Source organism: Hypanus sabinus, unplaced genomic scaffold (genome assembly GCF_030144855.1).
Source record: "Hypanus sabinus isolate sHypSab1 unplaced genomic scaffold, sHypSab1.hap1 scaffold_1318, whole genome shotgun sequence".
NCBI classification, from domain to species: domain Eukaryota; kingdom Metazoa; phylum Chordata; class Chondrichthyes; order Myliobatiformes; family Dasyatidae; genus Hypanus; species Hypanus sabinus.
Genome location: NW_026779387.1, coordinates 68,350 through 94,313, shown reverse-complemented (window position 1 = coordinate 94,313; position 25,964 = coordinate 68,350). Strand labels below are relative to the sequence as shown.

The following is a 25,964-nucleotide window of genomic DNA, read 5'->3' as shown; positions in this document are numbered from 1 at the left end:
GTAAACCACACCGTCCTGGATCAGCCCTGGAGGAGCACGGATTGTTCCAACACTGAGTGTACCGGTGGACAATGGATGGATGATGGAAATCTTGAACTGGGATGGTACAGATTTAACAGGTAAAGTGAGGAGATAATCACTGAGAAACTGGACACAGAAGGGGAATGTAAACAGGGGAACAAAGGGTGTGTGAATGGGAAATGCAGGGAGACTGGGATCATCAGTGATTACACTGAGATGGGGAGTAAATACAGGGAGAGGGGAGATCCCACATTCTCGGGGTAGAGACAAGGGAGAGGTACAACAGAGAGGGAATTCCCAGGATTGGGGGGTTATTGACCAGAGACAGGGTACAGTCAGGGTGAGTGTAATTTCCCATGTCTGTCTGAGTGAATAAACTCCCTCAGATCAGGGACTGACTCTCTGATTGTTGTTTCAGTTCTGGAGGATGGAAGATTCCCGAGACGGTCGTTCCACAGTATCGCTGCTCCGGGAAGTACCCAGGCTGGTTAAACGGTAGGGTCAGAGTTTACATCAGTGGGGCTCGGTTATTTTTGGGGAGGGTCAAACTGATGACCCGGATCTCTTCAGATAGGTTTCAGTGAGATCCCCCAGACGTTTGACAAGGTCCCTCATGGGGGGCTCATTCAGAAGATGAAGGTGCTGCTGCGGGGAGGGTGGGGTGGAGAGGGAGAGGGCAGCAGCTCAGTGCAGACTGAGGCCGGACCGGACCGTGGGTTGTGAACCACTGATTTACAGTGGGTCCTGATTCACATTCCCCGCTGTACTGTGGGACCGGGTACATTTTACAGTGTTTATAAATCTCATTCCAGGTCCCCATCCCAACGTGGGAGAGGGGGAGGTGAGCAGGACCGTCTGCTTCGCTTCTAGTGGATCCACCTGTCACTGGAGACTTTGGATCAATATGAAGAACTGCTCCGGTTACTTTGTGTATCGGCTGTGGCCGACAGCCTGGAGTAACGCTGTGTTCTGTACAGGTAGGTCACCGTTCCCCAGTCACACAGCAGTGTGGTAGTTGTGGGGAAATTCTGGGACGTCCTGACTCACCAACACACACCACGGGCTGAGTTTTCCAGTCGGCTGCCCTGCCCGTGGTCTGTGATCACCTTTCCCGTATCCCCCTTCACACCGGGGTCAGAATGAAACTGCCCAGTCTGACCTGTGACAGAGATCATAGAACACAGAACAGTACAGCACAGCACAGGCCCTTCGGCCCACAATGCTGTGTCAGCTGCCGGGAGAGAGTCTACCCATCCCCTGGAGTGGGGGAGGGTGAGGCTGACAGGAAGTGGAGGGAGTAAGGGGAGGGTGGAGTGAGGCTGACAGGAAATGGAGGGAGCAGCGGTGAGAGTGAGGGGAGGGTGGAGTGAGGATGACAGGAAATGGAGGGAGCAGTGGTGAGAGTGAGGGGAGGGTGGAGTGAGGATGACAGGAAATGGAGGTAGCAGTGGTGAGAGTGAGGGGAGGGTGGAGTGAGGCTGACAGGAAATGGAGGGAGTGAGGGGTGAGAGTGAGGGGAGGGTGGAGTGAGGCTGATAGGAAATGGAGGGAGCAGTGGTGAAAGTGAGGGGAGAGTGGAGTGAGGCTGACAGGAAATGCAGGGACCAGTGGTGAGAGTGAGGGGAGGGTGGAGGGAGGCTGACAGGAAATGGAGGGAGTGAGGGGAGGGTGGAGTGAGGCTGACTGGAAATGGAGGGAGTGAGGGGAGTGTGGAGTGAGGCTGACAGGAAATGGAGGGAGTGAGGGGTGAGAGTGAGGGGAGGGTGGAGTGAGGCTGACAGGAAATGGAGGGAGCAGTGGTGAGAGTGAGGGGAGGGTGGAGTGAGGCTGACAGGAAATGGAGGTAGTAGTGGTGAGTGTGAGCGGAGGGTGGAGTGAGACTGACAGGAAATGGAGGGAGTGAGGGGAGGGTGGAGTGAGGCTGACAGGAAATGGAGGGAGCGAGGGGTGAGAGTGAGGGGAGGGTGGAGTGAGGCTAACAGGAAATGGAGGGAGCAGCGGTGAGAGTGAGGGGAGGGGGGAGTGAGGCTGACAGGAAATGGAGGGAGCAGCGGTGAGAGTGAGGGGAGAGTGGAGTGAGGCTGACAGGAAATGGAGGGAGTGAGGGGTGAGAGTGTGGGGAGGGTGGAGTGAGGCTGACAGGAAATGGAGGGAACAGTGGTGAGAGTGAGGGGAGGGTGGAGGGAGGCTGACAGGAAATGGCGGGAGCAGTGGTGAGAGTGAGGGGAGGGTGGAGTGAGGCTGACAGGAAATGGAGGGAGTGAGGGGAGGGTGGAGTGAGGCTGACAGGAGATGGAGGGAACAGTGGTGAGAGTGAGGGGAGGGTGGAGTGAGGCTGACAGGAAATGGAGGGAGTGAGTGGAGGGTGCAGTGAGGCTGACAGGAAATGGAGGGAGTGAGGGGTGGGTGGAGTGAGGCTGACAGGAAATGGAGGGAGCAGGGGTGAGAGTGAAGGGAGGGTGGAGTGAGGCTGACAGGAAATGGAGGGAGCAGTGGTGAGAGTGAGGGGAGAGTGGAGTGAGGCTGACAGGAAATGCAGGGAGCAGTGGTGAGAGTGAGGGGAGGGTGGAGGGAGGCTGACAGGAAATGGAGGGAGTGAGGGGAGGGTGGAGTGAGGCTGACTGGAAATGGAGGGAGTGAGGGGAGTGTGGAGTGAGGCTGACAGGAAATGGAGGGAGTGAGGTGTGAGAGTGAGGGGAGGGTGGAGTGAGGCTGACAGGAGATGGAGGGAGTGAGGGGTGAGAGTGAGGGGAGTGTGGAGTGAGGCTGACAGGAAATGGAGGGAGCAGTGGTGAGAGTGAAGGGAGGGTGGAGTGAGGCTGACAGGAAATGGAGGGAGCAGTGGTGAGAGTGAGGGGAGAGTGGAGTGAGGCTGACAGGAAATGCAGGGAGCAGTGGTGAGAGTGAGGGGAGGGTGGAGGGAGGCTGACAGGAAATGGAGGGAGTGAGGGGAGGGTTGAGTGAGGCTGACTGGAAATGGAGGGAGTGAGGGGAGTGTGGAGTGAGGCTGACAGGAAATGGAGGGAGTGAGGGGTGAGAGTGAGGGGAGGGTGGAGTGAGGCTGACAGGAGATGGAGGGAGTGAGGGGTGAGAGTGAGGGGAGTGTGGAGTGAGGCTGACAGGAAATGGAGGGAGTGAGGGGTGAGAGTGAGGGGAGGGTGGAGTGAGGCTGACAGGAGATGGAGGGAGTGAGGGGTGAGAGTGAGGGGAGGGTGGAGTGAGGCTGACAGGAAATGGAGGGAGCAGTGGTGAGAGTGAGGGGAGGGTGGAGTGAGGCTGACAGGAAATGGAGGTAGTAGTGGTGAGTGTGAGCGGAGGGTGGAGTGAGACTGACAGGAAATGGAGGGAGTGAGGGGAGGGTGGAGTGAGGCTGACAGGAAATGGAGGGAGCGAGGGGTGAGAGTGAGGGGAGGGTGGAGTGAGGCTAACAGGAAATGGTGGGAGCAGCGGTGAGAGTGAGGGGAGGGGGGAGTGAGGCTGACAGGAAATGGAGGGAGCAGCGGTGAGAGTGAGGGGAGAGTGGAGTGAGGCTGACAGGAAATGGAGGGAGTGAGGGGTGAGAGTGTGGGGAGGGTGGAGTGAGGCTGACAGGAAATGGAGGGAGCAGTGGTGAGAGTGAGGGGAGGGTGGAGTGAGGCTGACAGGAAATGGAGGGAGTGAGGGGAGGGTGGAGTGAGGCTGACAGGAGATGGAGGGAGTGAGGGGTGAGAGTGAGGGGAGGGTGTAGTGAGGCTGAGGAAATGGAGGGAGCAGTGGTGAGAGTGAGGGGAGGGTGGAGGGAGGCTGACAGGAAATGGAGTGAGTGAGGGGAGAGGGTGTAGTGAGGCTGACAGGAAATGGAGGGAACAGTGGTGAGAGTGAGGGGAGGGTGGAGTGAGGCTGACAGGAAATGGAGGGAGTGAGGGGTGGGTGGAGTGAGGCTGACAGGAAATGGAGGGAGCAGGGGTGAGAGTGAAGGGCGGGTGGAGTGAGGCTGACAGGAAATGGAGGGAGCAGTGGTGAGAGTGAGGGGAGAGCGGAGTGAGGCTGACAGGAAATGGAGGGAGTGAGGGGTGAGAGTGAGGGGAGGGTGGAGTGAGGCTGATAGGAAATGGAGGGAGCAGGGGTGAGAGTGAAGGGAGGGTGGAGTGTGGCTGACAGGAAATGGAGGGAGCAGCGGTGAGATTGAGTGGAGGGTGGAGTGAGGCTGACAGGAAATGGAGGGAGCAGTGGTGAGAGTGAGGGGAGGGTGGAGTGAGTCTGACAGGAAATGGAGGGAGTGAGGGGTGAGTGAGTGGAGGGTGGAGTGAGGCTGACAGGAAATGGAGGGAGCAGTGGCGAGAGTGAGGGGATGGTGGAGTGAGGCTGACAGGAAATGGAGGGAGTGAGGTGTGAGTGAGTGGAGGGTGGAGTGAGGCTGACAGGAAATCGAGGGAGGGATGGGAGAGGTGTGGGGAAGGAAGGGAGGGGCAGAGGGGATGGGGAGGGGGTAAGAGGGAGAGGCCTGATTTTATCTGCTCCGATCACCGATACATAAATCACAAAACGTTGTTTAAATTTTCTCCAGTTCCCCAACAAATGAAGTGTCGGTGGCGACTGCAGCCCCTCCATTTGTAAAACTGTTAGCAAACAACAAAACAACACAAACTCAGTTTTTTCCGATTATCTTCGATACTCCCGTAGAAAACGTATTATCTATGGAAAGAACAAGCACATTCCTTCAGGTTCGGCACGCCACCCTGTTAAATGTCACACTTGTGATGTTGTGCTGCAGTGGTGTGAGTGCTTGCTGACTGTCTCCGGTTATATTGAGGTCGTAATGTTTATGGGTTCATTGCCATTCAGAAATGTGATGGCGGAGGGGAAGAAGCTGTTCCTGAAACATTATGTCTGCCTTCAGGCTCCTCATGGTGGTAGCAATGAGAAGAAAGCACGTCCTGGGTTTGAGGATCCTTGATGATGGATGCCACCTTTCTGAGCCTTTGCTTTCTGAGGGTGTGCTCTTGATCAATGTAAAAAACAGCCAAATTAAATCCATTTTTTAGATAGATAAGCCCACTCCCGCAGTGGAGCATCGGCCATCAGGAGCAGCTCAACAGAGTCTCCCATCCTGGGTCAGTCGTTCACTTTATCATCAGGTGTAGCCCTTCTTCTGGATGTGTCCTTCATCTCCCGGGAATGAGATGTCTGGAGCTTCTGTTACCGTTCATGAAGCTGTAGGTTTTTACGGGATGTTAGCCCGATGCCAACCCTCCTCCTTTCACTGCTGGGCTTGGGACCATCCATAGCAGAGTTATTCACAAGAACCGATAAACATATATGAACCATATAACAATTACAGCACGGAAACAGGCCATCTCATCCCTTCTAGTCCGTGCCGAAAGCTTACTCTCACCTAGGCCCATTGATCTGCTTTCAGTCCATAACCCTCCATTCTTTTCCTGTCCATATACCTATCCAATTTTATTTTAAATGAACCTGCCTCTACCACTTCTACTGGAAACTCGTTCCACACATCTGCCGCTCTCTGAGTAAAGGAATTCCCCCTCGTGTTACCCCTAAACTTTTGCCCCCTGTGGTGCACTACATATACCTGTCTGGACACGCCTGAGGAGGGAGAGAGGTGTGGAAGAGGCTGAGGCTGAGGGAGTCAGGGAGAGACCGAGGTGAGGGGGAGGAACTGATAGGCTGAGGGGAGGCAGTGACAGGGAGGGACGGAGGAAACGGTGAGACAGGGAGTGCCCGAGGGGAAGGGGAGATAGGGAGAGGCCGAGGGGACAGTGAGACCGGTGTTGTATTTTATATATTAATACATTCCAGGGGTTTCTAATAATGAAACATATTCTGGAAGAATAGAATTTTATTGACAACAGCAGCAAAACCACACGAGTCTCACAGGGCCATGCTTCTCGAAGTTTCTCGATCTTTCTCAGATTTCTGCACATGCTCAGAACTCTCTCCAATCACGGTCTGACACGTGATATCTCCACCCCAGGGAGCGCCCGAGGTGTGGGGGAGGGGGAGAGAGAGGGAGATGGGCAGAGGGGAGGGTGAGAGGTTGGGAGAGGGAGAGGGAAAGAGGGAGGGGCAGAGGGGAGAGGGAGATGGTGAGGGTCCGAGGAAAGGGGATGACGGGGAGATGCAGAGGGGAAGGGGAGACAGGGAGTGGGAGTGACGTTGAGGCTGAGGGGAGAGGGAGATGGTGAGGGTCTGAGGAGAGGGGGAGATGGTGAGGGTCCGAGGAAAGGGGGAGACGGGGAGATGCAGAGGGGAAGTGGAAACGTGGAGAGATTAGTGAAAGGGACACTCCAACTGGGGGAAGGAAGGAGTGACTGACCGGAGAGTGATTCAGACAGAGAGAGGGACACGTGACAAGATGGATTTGCCCGACAAGGGTTGGAGGTATTAAACAGGAAATTAGAGGGGATCAGAGACAAGTGAGCCGAGTCTGGGTTTGACCATCACCCCAGCAGGGTCTGCAAGCTCGGGTAACTGTGGTGGGGATCATTGAAGGGAACGATCTTTCTCTCCTTCAGCCCCAGATATTCTCCTGGGCTTTGACTGAGAGTAGTGACCGGTCACAGACATTCACCAGGGAGAGTTGCTGAACAGGGACTGGATGGTTTTGGTATCTCTTCAGATCAAAGACCTCCTTTCCAAATTTTTGTCCCAGTGGCTACCCATTTCAATTCAACTCCCCATTCCCATTCCCACATGTCTGTCCAAGGACTCCTGCACTCACCTGATGAGGCCAGAATCAGGATGGAGGGGCAACACCTCACATTCCTTCTGGGGAGCCTCCATCCTGACGACATAAACATTGATTTCTGTAATTTCCGGTAATTTCTAGCCCTACCACTTCTCTCGATTTCCATCCCCACTCCGGCTCCCATCTTGGTCCTTCTCTTCTCCTCCCCTGTCCATCATCTCCGTCTGTTCCCCCTCCTCCAATCCTCCACCCTTGTCTCTCAAATCCTTCTCCTCACATCCCCCTCTCTCGGCATTCACTCTGTCTGCATCACTCTCTTTTCAGTCTCTCCATCCCTCCCTCCAGTTGATCCCTCTCCCTCTCACTGATCTCTCTGCCCAACTCTCCTCACACAATCATCATTCTCTCTTCACTCGCCTCATTCCTCCCACTCCAGTATGCCGCCTCCCTTTCCATCCAGTGTGTTTTCACCCATTTCCTTCTGTCCATGTACTGAATTACTCAAATCCCACTCCGGTCGTTTCTGTGTCTCATCAGTCACCGTGTAACTCCTCACAATCATTCCTCCCTTCCTCTCTGTGACCATCCTCCCCTCCCACCTCCATCACACCTCGCCCTTCTCTGTGTCCACCCCTCTCTGCCCTATCGTGTTTGAGCGGTGGACTGACAGGCTGGATTGCGTGTGTCTGTACACTGCCGGGAGACAGTACCATCGACTGCTGGACATTGTCTCTCAGGGACTTGGACTGTGTATGATTTCCTTTTCAAGTGAAGATGCTTCTTTGCTCGATATTTTGAACACTGTTACTCAGTGTTTTTGAATGTTTGCTTGCTATTTTGAATGTTTTGTACCCTGTCCCCAGAGGAATGCGGTCTCGTTCGGCTGTATCGATGTATGGTTTGAATGATAATTAACCTTAATTTGATTTGATTTGTAGAGCTATTGTGATAGGCAAATCACAGTGGGTCCAGGTCCTCGCTCCGGCACGAGTTGATTCTCATCATGAGTAATTCAGTACGTGGACAGCAGAAAATGGGTGAGAGGGATGGAGAGAGAGGTGCAATGTGGGAGATGTGAGGAGAGGGATTTGAGAGACAAGGGTAGAGATATTAAAGAGCAAAGGAGAGGGGAGTGTGTGTATTTCAGAGGACAGATTTAACCTGGACTTGAGCCTCCTGTTCCTGCCATTGAGTTCCTTCCTGATTGAATGTAAAACTTGTTTACTACTTTACCCTTCCATTGTATCTTTACTTATTGCAGAACCTCTGTCGGACACAACTCAGGAACGCCAGGGATCGGTGACCGGAGAGCCTGGTCCAGGGTTGACCACCAGCCCAGCAGGGTCTGTGAGCTCAGGTACAGATTCCCAGTCAGACACAACTTGGGAAGCCCAGGAAACAATGACAGGAGAGCCTGGTCTGGGTTTGACCACCAGCCTAGCAGGGTCTCTGAGCTCAGTTATTCATGATGGGGTTTGTGAGGGTCAATGAATAGAATGGTCTTTCCCTCCTTTAGTCCTCGATATTCATCTGGACTTTGTCTGAGAGACGTGTCCACTCACAGAAATTTTGGGAGGGAGAGGTGGTGAATGGTGACTAGATGGTTTTGGTTTCTTTTCAAATCAGAGACCTCTTTGTTAAATTCTTGTTCTGGTGGCTACCCAATTTAATTCTCCTTACCATTCCCTTCTGATATGACTGTCCACGGCCTCCTCTGACTTGATGAGACCACCCCCAGGTTTGAAGAGCAACACCTCATAGTCTGTCAGGGTCACCACCAACCTGATGGCATGAATATCGATTTCTCTTACATCCTGTAAATTCTTCTCCCTCCCACTTCCCTCTTTTTCCATTCCCATACTGGCTCTCCTCTCAACCCTTCCCCTCTCCTCATCTGCTCATCTCCTCCCTCTGGTCCCCCTCCTCCATCTATTTAATCCATTGTCCACTGTCCTGTCTCATTGGATTTCACCTGCTTCATCTCTTTACCTTTTCCACATATCACCTCCCAGCTTCTCCCATCATCCTGCTCACACACCCAGACATCTTCTCACTGCCTGGCTTCACCTATCACCTGCCAGCTTGTACACTCTCCACCTTCTTATTCGGGCTTCTGCCCCCTTCCTTTCCAGTCCTGAAGAAGTAACTTGGCCCAAAACTTCGACTGTTTATTCTCCTCCAGAGATGCTGATGGACCTTCAGCATTTTCTGTGCATTGTTCTGGATTCCCAGCAGACATACACAGACATACAGGCAGACACAGCTTACCCATTTTCGCTACCTCATTAAAGCAACCAGCACCCCGGACATTCTCTCATCTCCCCTCCCATCGGGCAGTAGATACAGAAGTCTGAAAGGACGTACCACCAGGCTCAAGGAGGGCATCTACCCCCACTGTCATCAGACTCTTGAACAGACATCTTGTACGATAAGAGGATCTGTCCTGGGACCAGTATGTAAGTGTCATTACAAAGAAGGCATGGCAGCTCCTCTACTTCCTGAGAAGTTTGCACAGATTCAGTCTGTCACCTAAAGCTTTGACCAACTTCTATAGATGTGTGGTGGAGAGTATTTCTGGTTGCATGACAGCCTGGTATGGAAACACCAATGCCCAAGATCAGAACAGTAGTGGATGCAGCCCAGTCCATCACAGGAAAAGCCCTCCCCACCATTAAACACATCTGCAAGCAGCATCCATCATCAAGGACCCCACCATCCAGTCCATGCTCTCTTCTCACAGCTGCCATCGGGAAGGAGGTACAGGAGCCTTAACTCCCACACGACCCTTCATCATTCTCCTGAACCAGTGTTGATAATGTCAATATTAATCTCAGTTTCTTAAAAACCCCTAATATATCTGAATCTACCACCACCCCTGGCAAGACGTCCATGTGCCCACCACTCTCTGTGTGTAAAAAAAAAAGAAAAAACTTAGCTTTGAAAATTATGGCCCCTGGTATTAGCAACATCCGTCCTGGGGGAGAAATAGCTGGCTGTCCATTCAATCCATTCCTCGTCCCATCCTTCATACCTTTATCAAGTCCCCTCTCATCTTCCTTCACTCCAGTGATAAAAGCCTGAGCACACTCTCGAAAGCTTCCACATCCTTCCCATAATGAGGTGAGCAGAACCACCCAACCCAGTCTGCCCTGACACACATGGGGAGCAGGGAAACATTGTAAAGGCCACGGTGGGGAGTGAGGGAATGGGGAAGAGTGAAGGCGAGTGGAGGGGTGGGAGGGGAAAGATTGGGGTGGAGGGAAGACCATGGGGAGAGGAAGGAGGGTGGGTAGGAGACATCAGGGGAAGGGAAATTGGAGGGAGGCCAGAGGTGGTGGATGGGATTAAGGTCTGGTGTGTGGGATGAAGTGAGGTGATTGCAGGTGTGTGTGGGGGGGGGAGTCATTCCCTTCTGGACTGGAGGAGGGATGCAGAGAGGGGAGTGTAGTGGAGGAGGGATGCTGGGACGGGACTGGATGAGCAGGGATGCTGAGTGGGGACTGGAGTGGAGGAGGGATGTTGAGAAGGGATGGAAGTGGAGGAGAGATGTTGAGACGGGACTGGTCTGGAGGAGGGATGCTGAGACGGGACTGGACTGGAGGAGGGATGCTGAGAGGGGAGTGGAGGAGGGATGCTGAGACAGGACTGGACTGGAGGAGGGATGCTGAGACGGGACTGGACTGGAGGAGGGATGTTGAGACGGGACGGGACTGGAGGAGGGATGCTGAGACAGGAATGGACGAGCAGGGATGCTGAGAGGAGACTGGAGTGGAGGAGGGATGCTGGGAGGGGAGTGGACTGGAGGAGGGATGTTGAGAGGGGGCTGGAGTGGAGAGGGCTATGGATAGTTGCGGGTTGTGGAAATTTCCAGATCTTTCCATCCAAATTCCATATTGCCATGCCTTGGAAATACATTGCTGCTCCTTCAGTGTCACCGGGTCAAAACCCTGGAACTCCGGATCATCATTGTGGGTGTCCCCACACATCAAGGATTGCAACAGGCCAAGGACAGGCCACCACCACCACCTTCTCAAGGGAACCTCTGGAGGGGCAGTTCTACACTGGCTCAGCCTCTGAAACTCACGCCCCTTCGAGGAATAAAAATAAATATTGTTGCCCAGGGGTTGCTGAGGGTGGAAGTGCAGTTGGGGGTTGTGGTTGGCAGAGAAAGAGGATGGGGAACGTGAGCTGTACATTAACACTGAACATCGTTGTGTTCCTCAGTCACAGATGCCGCACTCGGTGATCCGTGTGGAACCCGCACCATCCTGGATCAGCCCTGGAGGAGCACGGATTGTTCCCACACTGAGTGTACCGGTGGACAATGGATGAGTGATGGACATCTTGAAGTGGGATGGTACAGATTTAACAGGTAAAGTGAGAAGATAATCACTGAGAAACTGGACACAGAAGGGGAATGTAAACAGGGGAACAAGGGGTGTGTGAATGGGAAATGCAGGGAGACCGGGATCACCAGTGACTACACTGAGATGGGGAGTAAATACAGGGAGAAGGGAGATCCCATATTCTTGGGGTAGAGACAAGGGAGAGGTACAACAGAGAGGGAATTCCCAGGTTTGGGGGGTTATTGACCAGAGACAGGTACGGACAGAGTGAGTGTAATTTCCCATGTCTCCCTGAGTGAATAAACTCCCTCAGATCAGGGACTGACTCTCTGATTGTTGTTTCAGTTCCGGAGGATGGAAGATTCCCGAGACGGTCGTACCACAGTATCGCTGCTCCGGGGTGTACCCAGGCTGGTTAAATGGTAGGGTCAGAGTTTACATCAATGAGGCTTGTTTATTTTTGGGGAGTGTCAGACTGATGACCCGGATCTCTTCAGATAGGTTTCAGTGAGATCCCCCAGTCGTTTGACAAGGTCCCTCATGGGAGGCTCATTCAGAAGATGATGGTGCTGCTGTGGGGAGGGTGGGGTGGAAAGGGAGAGGGCAGCAGCTCAGTGCTGACTGAGGCCGGACCGGACCGTGGGTTGTGAACCATTGATTTACAGTGGGTCCTGATTCACATTCCCCGCTGTACTGTGGGACCGGGTACATTTTACAGTGTTTATAAATCTCATTCCAGGTCCCCATCCCAGCGTGGGAGAGGGGGAGGTGACCAGGACCGTCTGCTTCACTGTGAGTGAAAACACCTGTTACTGGAGACGGGAGATCGGGTTGAAAAACTGCTCCGGTTACTTTGTGTATCGGCTGTGGCCGACACCCGTGGGTACCGCTGTGTACTGTACAGGTAGGTCACTGTTCCCCCATGACACAGCAGTGTGGTAGTTGTGGGGAAATTCTGGGACGTCCTGAGTCACCAACACACACCACGGGCTGAGTTTTCCAGTGGGCTGCCCTGCCCGTGGTCTGTGATCACCTTTCCCGTATCCCCCTTCACACCGGGGTCAGAATGAAACTGCCCAGTCTGACCTGTGACAGAGATCATAGAACACAGAACAGTACAGCACAGCACAGGCCCTTCGGCCCACAATGTTGAGAAGACACACTCTGAGATCAGTCTAACCCTCCCCTTTACTTTTATTGCCACCAACAATTGATACTAGAGCGTCCAGTCATCACAGCGATACTTGATTCTGTGCTTTGCACTCCATGAAGTACAAATCGAAGTAAATACATACTTCTACAAAACCCTCCATGTTTCTGTCATCCAGGGACCTATGAGTGTGTTAAACACCCCGAATGTATCTGTCTGTACCACCACCCTTTGCAGGGAGTTCCACACACCCACCACTCTCCGTGTAAAGAACTTTACCTCTGACATCCACGTACCTATGAGTGTGTTACACACCCCGAATGTATCTGTCTATACCACCACCCTTTGCAGCCTGTTCCACACACCCACCAGTCTCCACATAAAGAACTTTACCTCTGACATCCACCCTCTACTTTCCTCCAGTCACTTTAAAATTACACCCCCTGCTTTTAGTTACTTCTTTCCAGGGAAAAAGTTTCTCTGTCTGCACGATCTATGCCTCTTACCATCTCGTACACCTCCATCACGTCACCTCCCATCCTTCTTCACTCCAAAGGGAAAAGTACTCACTCACTCAACCTCTCCTGACAAGACCTGCTCTCTAATCCAGACATCGTCGTGGTAAATCTATTCTGCATTCTCTCTAAAACTTCCACATCTTTGCTACAATGCGGTGACTTGAGTCCCTGTATCCACCCCCCCCCCCCGGCTGCCCTGTTACACATGGTGATCACATGAACATCACAAGGGAGGGGGGCGTTGAAGAGAATGGAGGGGTGAGAGGGGAATGACTGGGGTGGAGGGAGGTGGGAAAGTGGAGAGGAGGGAGAGTGAAGGGAGTGAGGAGGAGGGAGGAAAACGAGAACAATAGAGGGAGATTGTAGGTGGGGATGGGAGAGAGGTCTGGGATACAAGATGGAGACTGGAGGGAGGAGAGGTGCTGAGAGGGAGCTGTAGACAGTTGTGGGGGTGGTGGGGGGAGAAACAATGGATGCAGGATGGTCCACAGCTCAGGAATTGGTGGTGGGATCATCTAAGGGAACGCTGACCCCCATGGTCAGTCCCAGAATTTCATCCCGACCCGTAGTGATGAAGGAGGAGACAGGCGTTCAGACATTCCAGAGGTCTGATCAGCGTAGGGAGCAGAGCACTGCAAATGAAGTAAAAGTCCAGAAGTGGCAAACGGGGCGGCCATTGTTGAGAGGAGGTCAGCGATGAGGGTAGGAGTTGTCAGGCTTTGATAAGAGGCTGAGGCCAAAGAAACAGGTTAAACGATCTGGTCTTTGTTACCCATCGTACAGTGCAGGCAGGGTGGCAGATATGATAGTGGAATAGAAAGATAGTAATATAGAAATCCTGCAGCACAATACGGGCCCTTTGCCTACAAAGCGGTGCCGAACATGTCCTTACCTTAGAACTACCTAGGATTACCCATAGCCTCTATTTTTCTAAGCTCCATGTACCTATCCAGGAGTCTCTTAAAATACCCTATCGTATCCGCCTCCACAACCGTCACTGGCAGCCCATTCCACGCACTCACCACTCTCTGTGTAAAAAAAAACTTACCCATGACATCTTCTTTGTACCTACTTCCAAGTACCTTAAAACTATGCCCTCTCGTGCTAGTCATTTCAGCCCTGGGAAAAACCCGCTGACTATCCACACAATCAATGCCTCTCATCATCTTATACACCTTTATCAAGACACCTCTCATCCTCCGTCACTCCAAGGAGAAAAGGCCGAGTTCACTCAACCTATTCTCATAAGGCCTGCTCCCCAATCCAGGCAACATCCTTGTAAATCTCCTCTGCACCCTTTCTATGACTTCCACATCCTTCCTGTAGTGAGGTGACCAGAATTGAGCACAGTACTCTAAATGGGGTCTGAGCAGGGTCCTATATAGCTGCAAGATTACCTCTCGGCTTGTAAATTCAATTCCACGATTGATGAATTCAATACCCCATACACCTTCTTAACCTCAGAGTCAACCCGCGCAGCTGATTTGAGCATCCTGCGGACTCGGACGCCAAGATCCCTCTGATCCTCCACACTGCCAAGAGTCTTACCATTAATAACATATTCTGCCATCATATTTCACCTACCGAAATGAACAACTTCACACTTATCTGGGTTGAACTCCATCTGCCACTTCTCAGCCCAGATTGGCATCTTGTCCCGCTGTAACCTCTGACAGTCCTCCACCCTATCCACAACACCTCCACCCTTTGTGGCATCAGCAAATTTACTAACCCATCCCTCCACTTCCCCATCCAGGACATTTATAAAAATCACAAAGAGTAAGGGTCCCAGAACAGATCCCTGAGGCACACCACTGGTCACCGACCTCCATGTAGAATATGACCCGTCTACAACCACTCTTTGCCTTCTTTTAGCAAGCTAACTCTGGATCCACAAAGTAATGTCCACTTGGATCCCATGCCTCCTTATGTTCTCAGTAAGCCTTGGATGTGGTAACTTATCAAATGCTTTGCTAAAATCCATATACCCTACATCTATGGCTCTACCTTCTTCAATGTCACATCTTAATAAAGTTCAATCTGCTCGTAAGGCACGACCTGCCTTTGACAAAGCCATGCTGACTATTCATAACCATATAATGCCTCTCCAAATGTTCATAAATCCTGCCTCACAGGATCTTCTCCATCAACTTACCAACCACTAAAGTAAGACTCACTGTTCTATAATTTCCTGGGCTATTGATACTCCCTTTCTTGAATAAGGGAGCAACATCCACAACCCTCCCATCTTCTGGAACCTCTCCTGTCCTCATTGATGATGCAAGTTCATTGCCAGAGGCTCAGCAATCTCCTCCCTTGTTTCCCACAGTAGCCTCGGGTACATCCTGTCCGGTCCCAGTGACTTAACCAACTTGATGCTTTCCAAAGCCTTCAGCACATCCTCGTCCTTAATATCTACATGCTCAAGCTTTTAAGTCCACTGCAAATCATCCCTACAGTCACCAAGATCCTCTTCCATAGTGAATACTGCAGCTAAGAATTCATTAAGTACCCGGCCATCTCCTCCAGTTCCATATACACTTTCCCACTGTCACACTTGATTTGTCCTATTCTCTTATGTCTTATCCTCTTGGTCTTCACATACTTGTAGAATGCCTTGGGGTTTTCCTTATTCCTATTGGCCAAGAGCTTCTCATGGCCCCTTCTGGCCCTCCTAATTTCATGCTTAAACTCCTCCCTGCAGGCCTTATGGTCTTCTAGATCTCTATCATTACCTAGGTTTTTGAACGCTTCATAAGCTCTTCTTTTTGACTAGATTTACATCAGCCTTTGTACACCACGGTTCCTGTACCCTACCATCCATTCCCTGTCTCATTGGAATGTACCTCTGCAGAATTCCACGCAAATATCCCCTGAATGTTTGCCACATTTCTGCTGTTTATGCTTCCAATTTATGCTTCCAAGTCCTTCCGGATAGCCTCATATTTCCCTGTACTCCAATTAAACACTTCCCTAACTTGTTTGTTCTTATCCCTCTCCAGTGCTGTGGTAAAGGAGATAGAATTGTGATAGCCATCTCCAAAATGCTTCCCCAGTGAGAGACCTGACACCTGACCAGGTTCATTTCCAAATACCAGATGAAGAACTCTTGTAGGCTTATCTACATATTGTGTCAAGAAACCTGCCTGAAAACAGATAACAAACTCTATCCCATCTAAACCACTCACTCTAGGGAGATGCCAATCAATATTTGGGAAATTGAAATCTCCCACCACAACAATCTGTCTCTGTATCTGCTCCCCGATGTCTCTATTACTATTGGATGGTCTATAAAAAAGCACCCAGTAGAGCTATTGACTCCTTCCTGTCCCTAACGTCCTCCCACAGACACTCCATAGACAATCCCTCCATGACTTCCTCCCTTTCTGCAGCCGTGACACTATCTCTGATCAGCAGTGCCACGCTCCCACCTCTTTTTCTTCCCTCCCTGTTCTTTCGGAAACATCTAAAGCCCGGCACTTGAAGTAGCTATTCCTACCCCTGCACCATCCAAGTTTCTGTAATGGCCACAACATCATAGATCCATGTACTGATCCACGCTGTAAGCTCATTCACTTTATTCATAACACTCCTCGCATTAAAATAGACACATCTCAAACCATCGGTCTGAGCACATCCCTTCTCTATCACCTGCCTATACTCCCTTTTGCACTGTATCCAAACTTTCTCTATTTGTGACCCAACCTCCCTTTCCTCCGTCACTTCAGTTTGGTTCCCACACCCCGGCAATTCTATTTTATCTCTCCCCCGCAGAGCCTTTGCAAACCCACCTGCCAGGATATTTGTCCCCGTCAGATTCAAGTGCAACCCGTTCTTTTTATACGGGTCACACCTGCCCCAAAAGAGGTCCCAATGATCCAGAAATCTGAATCCTTGCCCCCTGCTCCAAACTCTCAGCCACACTTTTATCCTCCACCCCATTCTATTCCTATACTCACTGTCACGTGGCACAGGCAGTAATCTGGAGATTACTACCTGTGAGGCCCTGCTTCTCAACTTCCTTCCTATCTCCCTGTGGTCTGTTTTCAGGACCTCCTCCCTTTTCCTGTCTATATCGTTGGTACCAATATGGACTACAACCTCCGGCTGTTCTCCTTCCCACTTAAATGTATCGTGGATGCAATCAGAAACATCCTGGATCCTGGCACCTGGGAGGCAAACTACAATCCGCGTTTCTTTTCTGTGTGCACAGATTCACCTATGTGACCCCCTAACTATAGAGTCCCCTATCACTGCCGCCATCCTCTTCCTTTCCCTACCCTTCTGAGCCACAGAGCCAGACTCTGCCCCAGAGGCGTGACCACTGTTGCCTCCTCCAGGTAGGCCGTCTCCTCCAGCAGTACTCAAACAGGAGTACTTATTCTTAAGGGGGACCACCACAGGGGTACTCTCTAGCATCTGCCTCTTGCCCATCCCTCTCGTGACTGTTACCCACTTCTCTGTCTCCCGAGGCCCTGGAGTGACTACCTGCCTATAGCTCCTCTCTATGGTCCCCCTGCAGGATGTGGGAATTCCTGGAACCGGATAGTCTCCCTGATGACTGCAGCCAATTCCAGCTCCTGAAAGACCCCATAAAGGAGCTGGAGCTGGAGATGGATGAACTCAGGAATACCCAGCAGGCAGAACAATTGATAGATACGACTTGTGAACAGGTGTTAGACCCAGAGTGCAGAATTCGGGGAGCAGATGGGTGAACACCGAGAGAGGGAAAGGGAGAAGGAAGTCAGTGTAGAGTGCCCCTGTGGCCATTCCCCTCAGCAACAGGTAGGATACTGCTGAGGGGGGTGACCTGTCTGGGTAAGGCAGCAGCAGCCAGATCAATAGCACTGTGGTCAGCTCTGAACTTCAGAAGGAGAGGGTGAAGTCAGGCAGAGCAATAGTCACAGTGGACTCGATAGTTCAGGGGACAGACAGGAGATTCTGTGGCAGGAAAAGAGACACCAGGATAGTTTGTTGCTTCCTGGGTGCTGGGGTCCAGGATGTCTCTGAGCGATTGCAGAATATTCTGGGAGGGGAGGGTGAGCAGCTGGAGGTCGTGGTACATGTTGGTACCAATGAGATAGGAGAGGGATTGAGGTCATGCACAGTAAGTTTAGGGAGTTAGGAAGGAGGCTGAAAAGCAGGACCTCCACGGTGGTAATCTCGGGATTACTCCTGTTGCCACGAGCTCGAGAAGGTCAGAACAGGAAGATAGTGCAGATGGCTGTGGAGTTGGTGTAGGAGGCAGGGTTTCGAGTTCTTGGATCTTTGGAACCTTTTCTGGGGAAGGGGTGACCTGCACAGTGGGACGGGTTGCACCTAAACTGGAGGGGAACCAGTATCCTGGGAGGGAGGTTTGCTAATGCTATTGGGGAGGTTTTGAACTAATGAAGAGGCAAAGGATGGGGTGGTTGGTGTACAAGTAATGACAGCTTGTTGGGAATGTTTGAGAAGGATAGATGATACACTCAGCCAGATGGGGGGGGGGGGCTTCTTCACACAGAGAGTGATGGGTGTGTGGAATGAGCTGCCAGATGAAGTGGTGAATGCGGGCTCACTTTTAACATTTAAGAAAAACATTGACAGGTTTATGGATGAGAGGTGTATGGAGGGATATGGGCCAGGTGCAGGTCAGTGGGATTAGGCAGAAAAATGATTTGGCACAGCCAAGAAGGGCCAAAAGGCCTGTTTCTGTGCTGTAATGTTCTGTGGTTCTATGGAAAGCTAGAAGAGGCCATGAGAAGGCCTTGGTGAGCAGGATTAAGGAAAACCCCAAGGCATTCTACAAGAATGTGAAGAGCAAGAGGATGAGCCATGGGAGAATAGGACCAGTCAGGAGCGTTAGTGGAAACGTGCATGGAGCCGGAGTAGATAGCAGAGGAACATAATAAATACTTTACCTCAGCATTCATTAGTGAAAAGGACCTTGGCAATTATGGGATGACTTACAGCAGACTGAAACACTTGAGCATATAGGCATTAAAAAAGCGAATGTGCGGGAGCTTTTGAAATATATTAATTTAGATAAATCGCCGGGACCAGGCGAGATATACCCCAGGTTACAGAGAAAGCGAGACAGGATTGCTGAGCCTCTGGTGAAGATATTTGCATTGTCAATAGGGATGGTAGAAGTACTAGAGGGTCGGAAGGTTGGAAACATTGTTCCCTTGTTCAAGAAGGGGAGGAAAGATAACCCAGGAAATTATACACCAGTGAGTCTTACTTCAGTGGTGGGCAAGTTGTTGGAGAAGATCCCGAGAGGCAGGATTTATGTGTGTGTTGTCTTTACGACAGTTATTTAGTTTATAATATTTTCGCTTAGTAATTCATTTGTTAGTATTTTCTAGATAGAATTAGAAGCGTTTAAAGTATATTCATTGCATGTAAAATATATCGGCATGCGATGACGTCACATCCGGTTTCGCCGCGTCTTGTGGGAAAATACCGGTTTGAAATTAACGCGAGGGTGGGGGCTCACCACGAGGCACACCTGAGCAGAAGTTGTATTGCAAGCATTAGAAATCAGAGTGAGAGCAACGCTGTAAGTTAATAGATAATCGATATATTGAACTAAGATGTTAACGCCGATCCTGTTAAAAGTAACGACGGTCGATAATGTTTATGTTTTCGTTAGTTAAAGAGTTGCTGATAGTTTGCATTGAAGTGTATTTAAAGTAGTCAATGGCGCAGGTAAACTCTGCCTGTATACTGCATCTTAGTGTAATGTAGTTATAGTCACCTTTACAAGTATTTACAATTGAAATGTGATATTAAGAAAGGAACAAATACTGTATCAATCTTGTATTGTTTTATTAACAGTTTTCACCATATGTTAATGTGAAGAGTGAACAGTAAATGGTTAAACTTATTGGGACCTGGTTTTCATTGACCGTGGTTTATCTCGACGTTGAATTCGGCGTTCGACGTTCCCGAAGGAGAACGTTACAATGTGCATTTGGAGAGACATAACCTCATTAGGCATAGTCAGCATGGCTTTGTCAAAGGCAGGTCATGTCTTACAAGCCTGATTGAATTTTATTGTCGATGTAACATAACACATTGATGAAGGTCGAGCAGTGGATATAGTGTATCTGGATTTCATGAGCATATTTGATAAGGTTCCCAATGCAAGCTCCTTTAGAAAATATGGAGGCATGGGATCCAAGGAGATTTTGCTTTGTGGATCCAGAATGGCTTGTCCATCAAAGGCAAAATGTGGTTGTAGATGCTTCGTTTTCTGCATGGAGGATGGTGACCAGTGATGTTCCACCGGAACACCTGTTCACTCACCCACACACAGTCTCACTCCTCGTTTCACTGATCACCTCCCAGCTTCTCTCATCATCCTGTTCACTCACCCACACGCAGTCTCACTCTTTTGGTTTCACTGATCACCTCCCAGCTTCTCACATCATCCTGTTCACTCACCCACACACAGTCTCACTCTTTTGGTCTCACTGATCACCTCCCAGCTTCTCTCATCATCCTGTTCACTCACCCACACGCAGTCTCACTCTTTTGGTTTCACTGATCACCTCCCAGCTTCTCTCATCATCCTGTTCACTCACCCACACGCAGTCTCACCTTTTGGTTTCACTGATCACCTCCCAGCTTCTCTCATCATCCTGTTCACTCACCCACACACAGTCTCACTCTTTTGGTTTCACTGATCACCTCCCAGCTTCTCTCATCATCCTGTTCACTCACCCACACACAGTCTCACTCTTTTGGTCTCACTGATCACCTCCCAGCTTCTGTCATCATCCTGGTCACTCACCCACACACAGTCTCATTCTTTTGGTTTCACTGATCACCTCCCAGCTTCTCTCATCATCCTGTTCACTCACCCACACACAGTCTCACTCTTTTGGTCTCACTGATCACCTCCCAGCTTCTCTCATCATCCTGTTCACTCACCCACACACAGTCTCACTCTTTTGGTCTCACTGATCACCTCCCAGCTTCTCTCATCATCCTGTTCACCCACCCACACGCAGTCTCACTCTTTTGGTTTCAATGATCACCTCCCAGCTTCTCTCATCATCCTGCTCACTCACCCACACACAGTCTCACTCTTTTGGTTTCAATGATCACCTCCCAGCTTCTCTCATCATCCTGTTCACTCACCCACACACAGTCTCACTCGTTTGGTTTCACTGATCACCTCCCAGCTTCTCTCATCATCCTGTTCACTCACCCACACACAGTCTCACTCTTTTGGTCTCACTGATCACCTCCCAGCTTCTCTCATCATTCTGTTCACTCACCCACACACGGTCTCACTCTTTTGGTCTCACTGATCACCTCCCAGCTTCTCACATCATCCTGTTCACTCACCCACACACAGTCTCACTCTTTTGGACACACTGATCACCTCCCAGCTTCTCACATCATCCTGTTCACTCACCCACACGCAGTCTCACTCTTTTGGTTTTACTGATCACCTCCCAGCTTCTCACATCATCCTGTTCACTCACCCACACACAGTCTCACTCTTTTGGTTTCAATGATCACCTCCCAGCTTCTCTCATCATCCTGTTCACTCACCCACACACAGTCTCACTCTTTTGGTTTCATTGATCACCTCCCAGCTTCTCTCATCATCCTGTTCACTCACCCACACGCAGTCTCACTCTTTTGGTTTCACTGATCACCTCCCAGCTTCTCTCATCATCCTGTTCACTCAACCACACACAGTCTCACTCTTTTGGTTTCACTGATCACCTCCCAGCTTCTCACATCATCCTGTTCACTCACCCACACACAGTCTCACTCTTTTGGTTTCACTGATCACCTCCCAGCTTCTCACATCATCCTGTTCACTCACCCACACACAGTCTCACTCTTTTGGACTCACTGATCACCTCCCAGCTTCTCTCATCATCCTGTTCACTCACCCACACACAGTCTCACTCTTTTGGTTTCACTGATCACCTCCCAGCTTCTCTCATCATCCTGTTCACTCACCCACACACAGCCTCACTCTTTTGGACTCACTGATCACCTCCCAGCTTCTCTCATCATCCTGTTCACTCACCCACACACAGTCTCACTCTTTTGGTTTCATTGATCACCTCCCAGCTTCTCTCATCATACTGTTCACTCACCCACACACAGTCTCACTCTTTTGGACTCACTGATCACCTCCCAGCTTCTCTCATCATCCTGGTCACTCACCCACACAGTCTCACACTTTTGGTTTCACTGATCACCTCCCAGCTTCTCTCATCATCCTGTTCACTCACCCACACACAGTCTCACTCTTTTCGTTGCATATGTCACTCCCTGCTTTTGTCATCATCCTGTTCACTCACCCACACACAGTCTCACTCTTTTATTTTCACTGATCACCTACCAGCTTGTCCACTGTCCACCTTCTTATTGTGGCTTCTGCCCCCTTCCCTTCCAGTCCTGATGAAGTGTCTCAGCCCAAAACATCGTCTGTTTATTCTTCTCCAGAGGTGCTCGCCTGGCCTTCTGAGTTCCTTCAGCATTTTGTCTGTTTATTCTAGATTTTCAACATCTGCAGAATTCCTCGTCTGTACAAATTATTGTCCCTGTTGTGTTGTTTATGCTCTGTCCATTTCCCATGTCTCTGTTACTTTGTTCCAGACCTGGAGTTTTCAACACTGGAACAGTCTACAGGATTGACTACTACAGAGCACACCCAGGAACTGTCCTCTGTCCCAGCGGGAGACATATCCTCAGGTACCAAGTCTCATGTCAGTCTGTGTTCATTTAGTCTCAACAATTGGAGAACCTGCCTGGATTTGACCACCACCCCAGCAGATTCTTCAAGCTCAAAAGCAGAACCCCAGCCAGGCACAACTCAGGAACTCCAGGGATCAAAGAATGGAGAAACTGGCTCATGTTTGACCACCACCTCAGCAGGGTCTGTTAACTCAGGTATCAGTGATGGGGTCATGTTCACTTCTTCAGTCCTCCATACTCATCTGGGCTCTGACTGAGAGTAGTGACTGGTCACAGACATTCACGAGGGAGCGTTACTTTACAGAAACGGGATGATTTTGGTATCTCTTCAGATCAGAGACCTCCTTTTCAAATTGTTGTCCCAGTGGCTACCCATTTCAACTCGATTTCCATTCCCATTCCCACGTGTCTGTCCAAGGTCTCCACATGATGAGGTCAATCTCAGAATGGAATGGCAACACCTCATATTGTGATTCTGTAGCATCCAAACTGACGGCATGAACATTGATTTCTCTAACTTCCGGCAATTTATGCCCCGACTAATTCCCTCTCTTTCTATCTCTTTTTGGCTCACTCCTTCACCCTTCTCTTCTGCTCACCTGCCCATCATCTCCCTCTGATCCCCCTCCTCTATTCCTTTACTTTCTTGTCCACTGTCCTCTCTCTTTGGATTACTCCTCCTGCAGCCCTTTACCTTTTCCACATATCACCTCCCAGCTTCTCAAATCAACCCTCCCTCACCCACCCACCTTCCCACTCACCTGGCTTCACCTATCACCTGCCAGCTATACTCCTCCCCTCCTCTTTATTCTGGCTTCTTCCCCCTTCCTCTCCAGTGCTGATGAATGTTCTCAGCCCAAAACATTCACTGTTTATTCCCCTCCAGAGACGCAGCCTTACCTGTTGAGTTCTTCCAGCATTTCATGTGTGTTGCTCTGGATTTTCAGCATCTGCAGAATCTCTCATCTTTATGAACTGTTGTCCCTGTTTAATCTCTGCCTCTCTCCCATGTCTCTGTTACTTTGTTCCAGACCTGGAGGCTTCCACAATGGATCAATCCAATGGATCATTTACAGGTCAACCCACCGCAACACCATCCTCTGTCTCACCGGGAGAGAGATCCTCAGGTATTAGATCTTGTGTCCATCGGGGTCTCTCAGTCTGTCACTCTGTGATGTCGAACTTCTCATAGACCGATTCAGCTGCTGGATGTGCGTCGTAACGGGTGTTCATTTATTCCTTCCCTCCCGTCTGTGTGAAATTTCTGCTGTGTGCTTTGTTGTGGTGATGAATATAAAACACAAAATAATTGATGGTTTCAGTATTCCGCCCCTTCAAGTCAATATTTAGTAGATGTAATTTCGGCAGTAAGTACAGGCTTGAGTCTGTGTGGATAGGTCTCCATTAGCTTTGCACATCTGGAGACTGCGATATTTCACCATTCTTTACAAAACTGCTCAAGCTCTGTCAGATTGCATGGTGATTGTGAGTGAACAGTCCTTTTCAAGTCCAGCCACAAATGCTCAGTTGGATTGAGGTCTGGACTCTGACTGGGCCTCTCCAGGACATTAACTTTGTTGTTTTTAGTCCATTGCTGTGCAGCTTTGCCTTTATGCTTGGTGTCATTGTCTTGCTGGAAGACAAATCTTCTCCCAAGTCGCAGTACCTTTGCCCACTGTGTCAGGTTTTCCTGCAGGATTTCCCAGTCTTTTGCTGCATTCATTCTACCCGCTACCTTCACAAGCCTTCCAGGGCCTGCTGGAATGAAGCATCCCCACAGCATGATGCAGCCACCACCGTGCTTCACGGTAGGGATGGTGTGTTTTTGGTGATGTGCAGTGTTTGGCTTACACCGTCATAGCGTTTAGTCAGACGGCCAAAAAGAATTTTGTTTTCTTCAGACCATAGAACTTTCTTCCACCAGACTTTGGAGTCTCCCATAGGCCTTCTGCCAGTGTTCATTGAGTTTGTTTCAACAGTGGCTTTCTCTTTGCCACCATCCCATAAAGCTGCGACTGGTGAAACACACGGGCAAGAGTTGTTGTGTGAGCAATCTTTCCCAGCTCAGTTACTGAAGCTTGTGACTCCTCCAGAGTTGTCATTGGCCTCTTGGTGGGTCACTCTCTCGTCCCCTTCTTGCACAGTCACTCAGTTGTTGAGAAGAGACAGCTCGAGGCAGATTTCCACTTCCTGTTGATTGACATAACTGTATTCCGAGGGGTATTCTGTGATTTGGAAATTTTCTTGTTTCCATCTCCTGGCTTGTGCTTTCCAATAACCTTTTTGTGGCATTTCAGGAGACAGTAATGTAGGGGATGAGAGGTTTGATTTGTTAGACTCGTGATGTTTAATGGGTTCTTATGAACTGGTACCTTCCATTCTCTGCAGCCAGGTTCATCCTGACCAGCTTTTCAATATCTTTTCTGTAATCACTCGCACGTCCCCACCCACCCTGTCACTCCTCACAGATCCCCACTCAGACACAACTCAGGAACCCCTGGGAGCAGCGACGGGAGAACCTGGTCCGGGTTTGACCACCACCCCAGAAGGATCTACAAGCTCAGGTGTCCGTGGTGGGGATCACTGAATGGAATGTTGTTCCCCAGGGCCAGTCCCTAAAATTCATCCCGTGTCACATTCTCCGTGTGATCACAAGTCTTCACTCCTCGTTAACACACTACACCCAATACCAGGAGCTCTAATCTTCTGCACTGATGACCGTGTACTGCTCTAATCTTACATGTGGATGTAACTGACATCATTTCCCATAAAACTGTCCAATGCAGGTAACTGGGAAATCTCACATTCCATGTCTCTGTCTCTCACTCTGGATTCATCCATCTTTCTCTTTCTTTTCTCACTACCACTTTCCACCCCACTCACTGTCTGCCCCTCCCTCGTTTTCTGCCTCTCTTCGCTACCTGTACACACTCTCTCCCTGACCCCACCCCTGCCCTTTTCTCACACTCTCCCTGTCCCTGTCTAAATGAATATTGACATAGATATTTGATGAGGATGTGGGGAGGAATCAAGGTGTGCAAGGGTGGGCAGTGGGGGAGAGGAGATTGCACCATCGAAGGGACGGAGATGAGGGAGCACATCCTGTGAGCAGCACTTGACCTGAGAGTGAATCCATGTTGACACTGGGCTGTTTTGTTCAGGAGTTCGCATGTGGATTAACGTGCAGCTGACATCGAGTGGAAACGTGAGTGAGGATGAAGTGTGGAAAGCCATTCGACGAAAGGTGAGTGAACTCCCTCCCAGTCTCTCAGTTCTTAATCCCTCTCCTTTCCCAACTCTCCCTCTCAGTCACAGCTCTGCCTCCCGTCTCGATGCCTCTCTCCTCCCGTCACTCCTTCAACTCCCCATACCTCTGCAGTCATTCATCTTTAATCCTCTCTGACCGCAGCTCCAGGAGATGTTCGGTGATCCAAATCTTCAGATCAAGCTTGCACGGTTCAGGGCAGAACCTTCAGAGGAGTGAAGGAGTGATCTGTCAATGAGTGAAGGAGTCTGCAGTTCCATCTCCC

The 25,964-nt window shown here is 50.3% G+C and overlaps 1 protein-coding gene across 1 annotated transcript; it reads left to right on the top strand.

Moving 5' to 3' along the window:
* Nucleotides 1-25,964, top strand: LOC132386815 (uncharacterized). Its single transcript, XM_059959148.1, has 11 exons — nucleotides 1-119; nucleotides 440-516; nucleotides 834-998; nucleotides 7,971-8,066; nucleotides 10,934-11,081; nucleotides 11,401-11,477; nucleotides 11,795-11,959; nucleotides 22,336-22,431; nucleotides 23,466-23,561; nucleotides 25,596-25,678; nucleotides 25,844-25,964. The coding sequence occupies exons 1-11, from the start codon at nucleotides 76-78 to the stop codon at nucleotides 25,916-25,918; spliced, it is 1,122 nt and encodes a 373-aa protein (XP_059815131.1). The 5' UTR covers nucleotides 1-75; the 3' UTR covers nucleotides 25,919-25,964.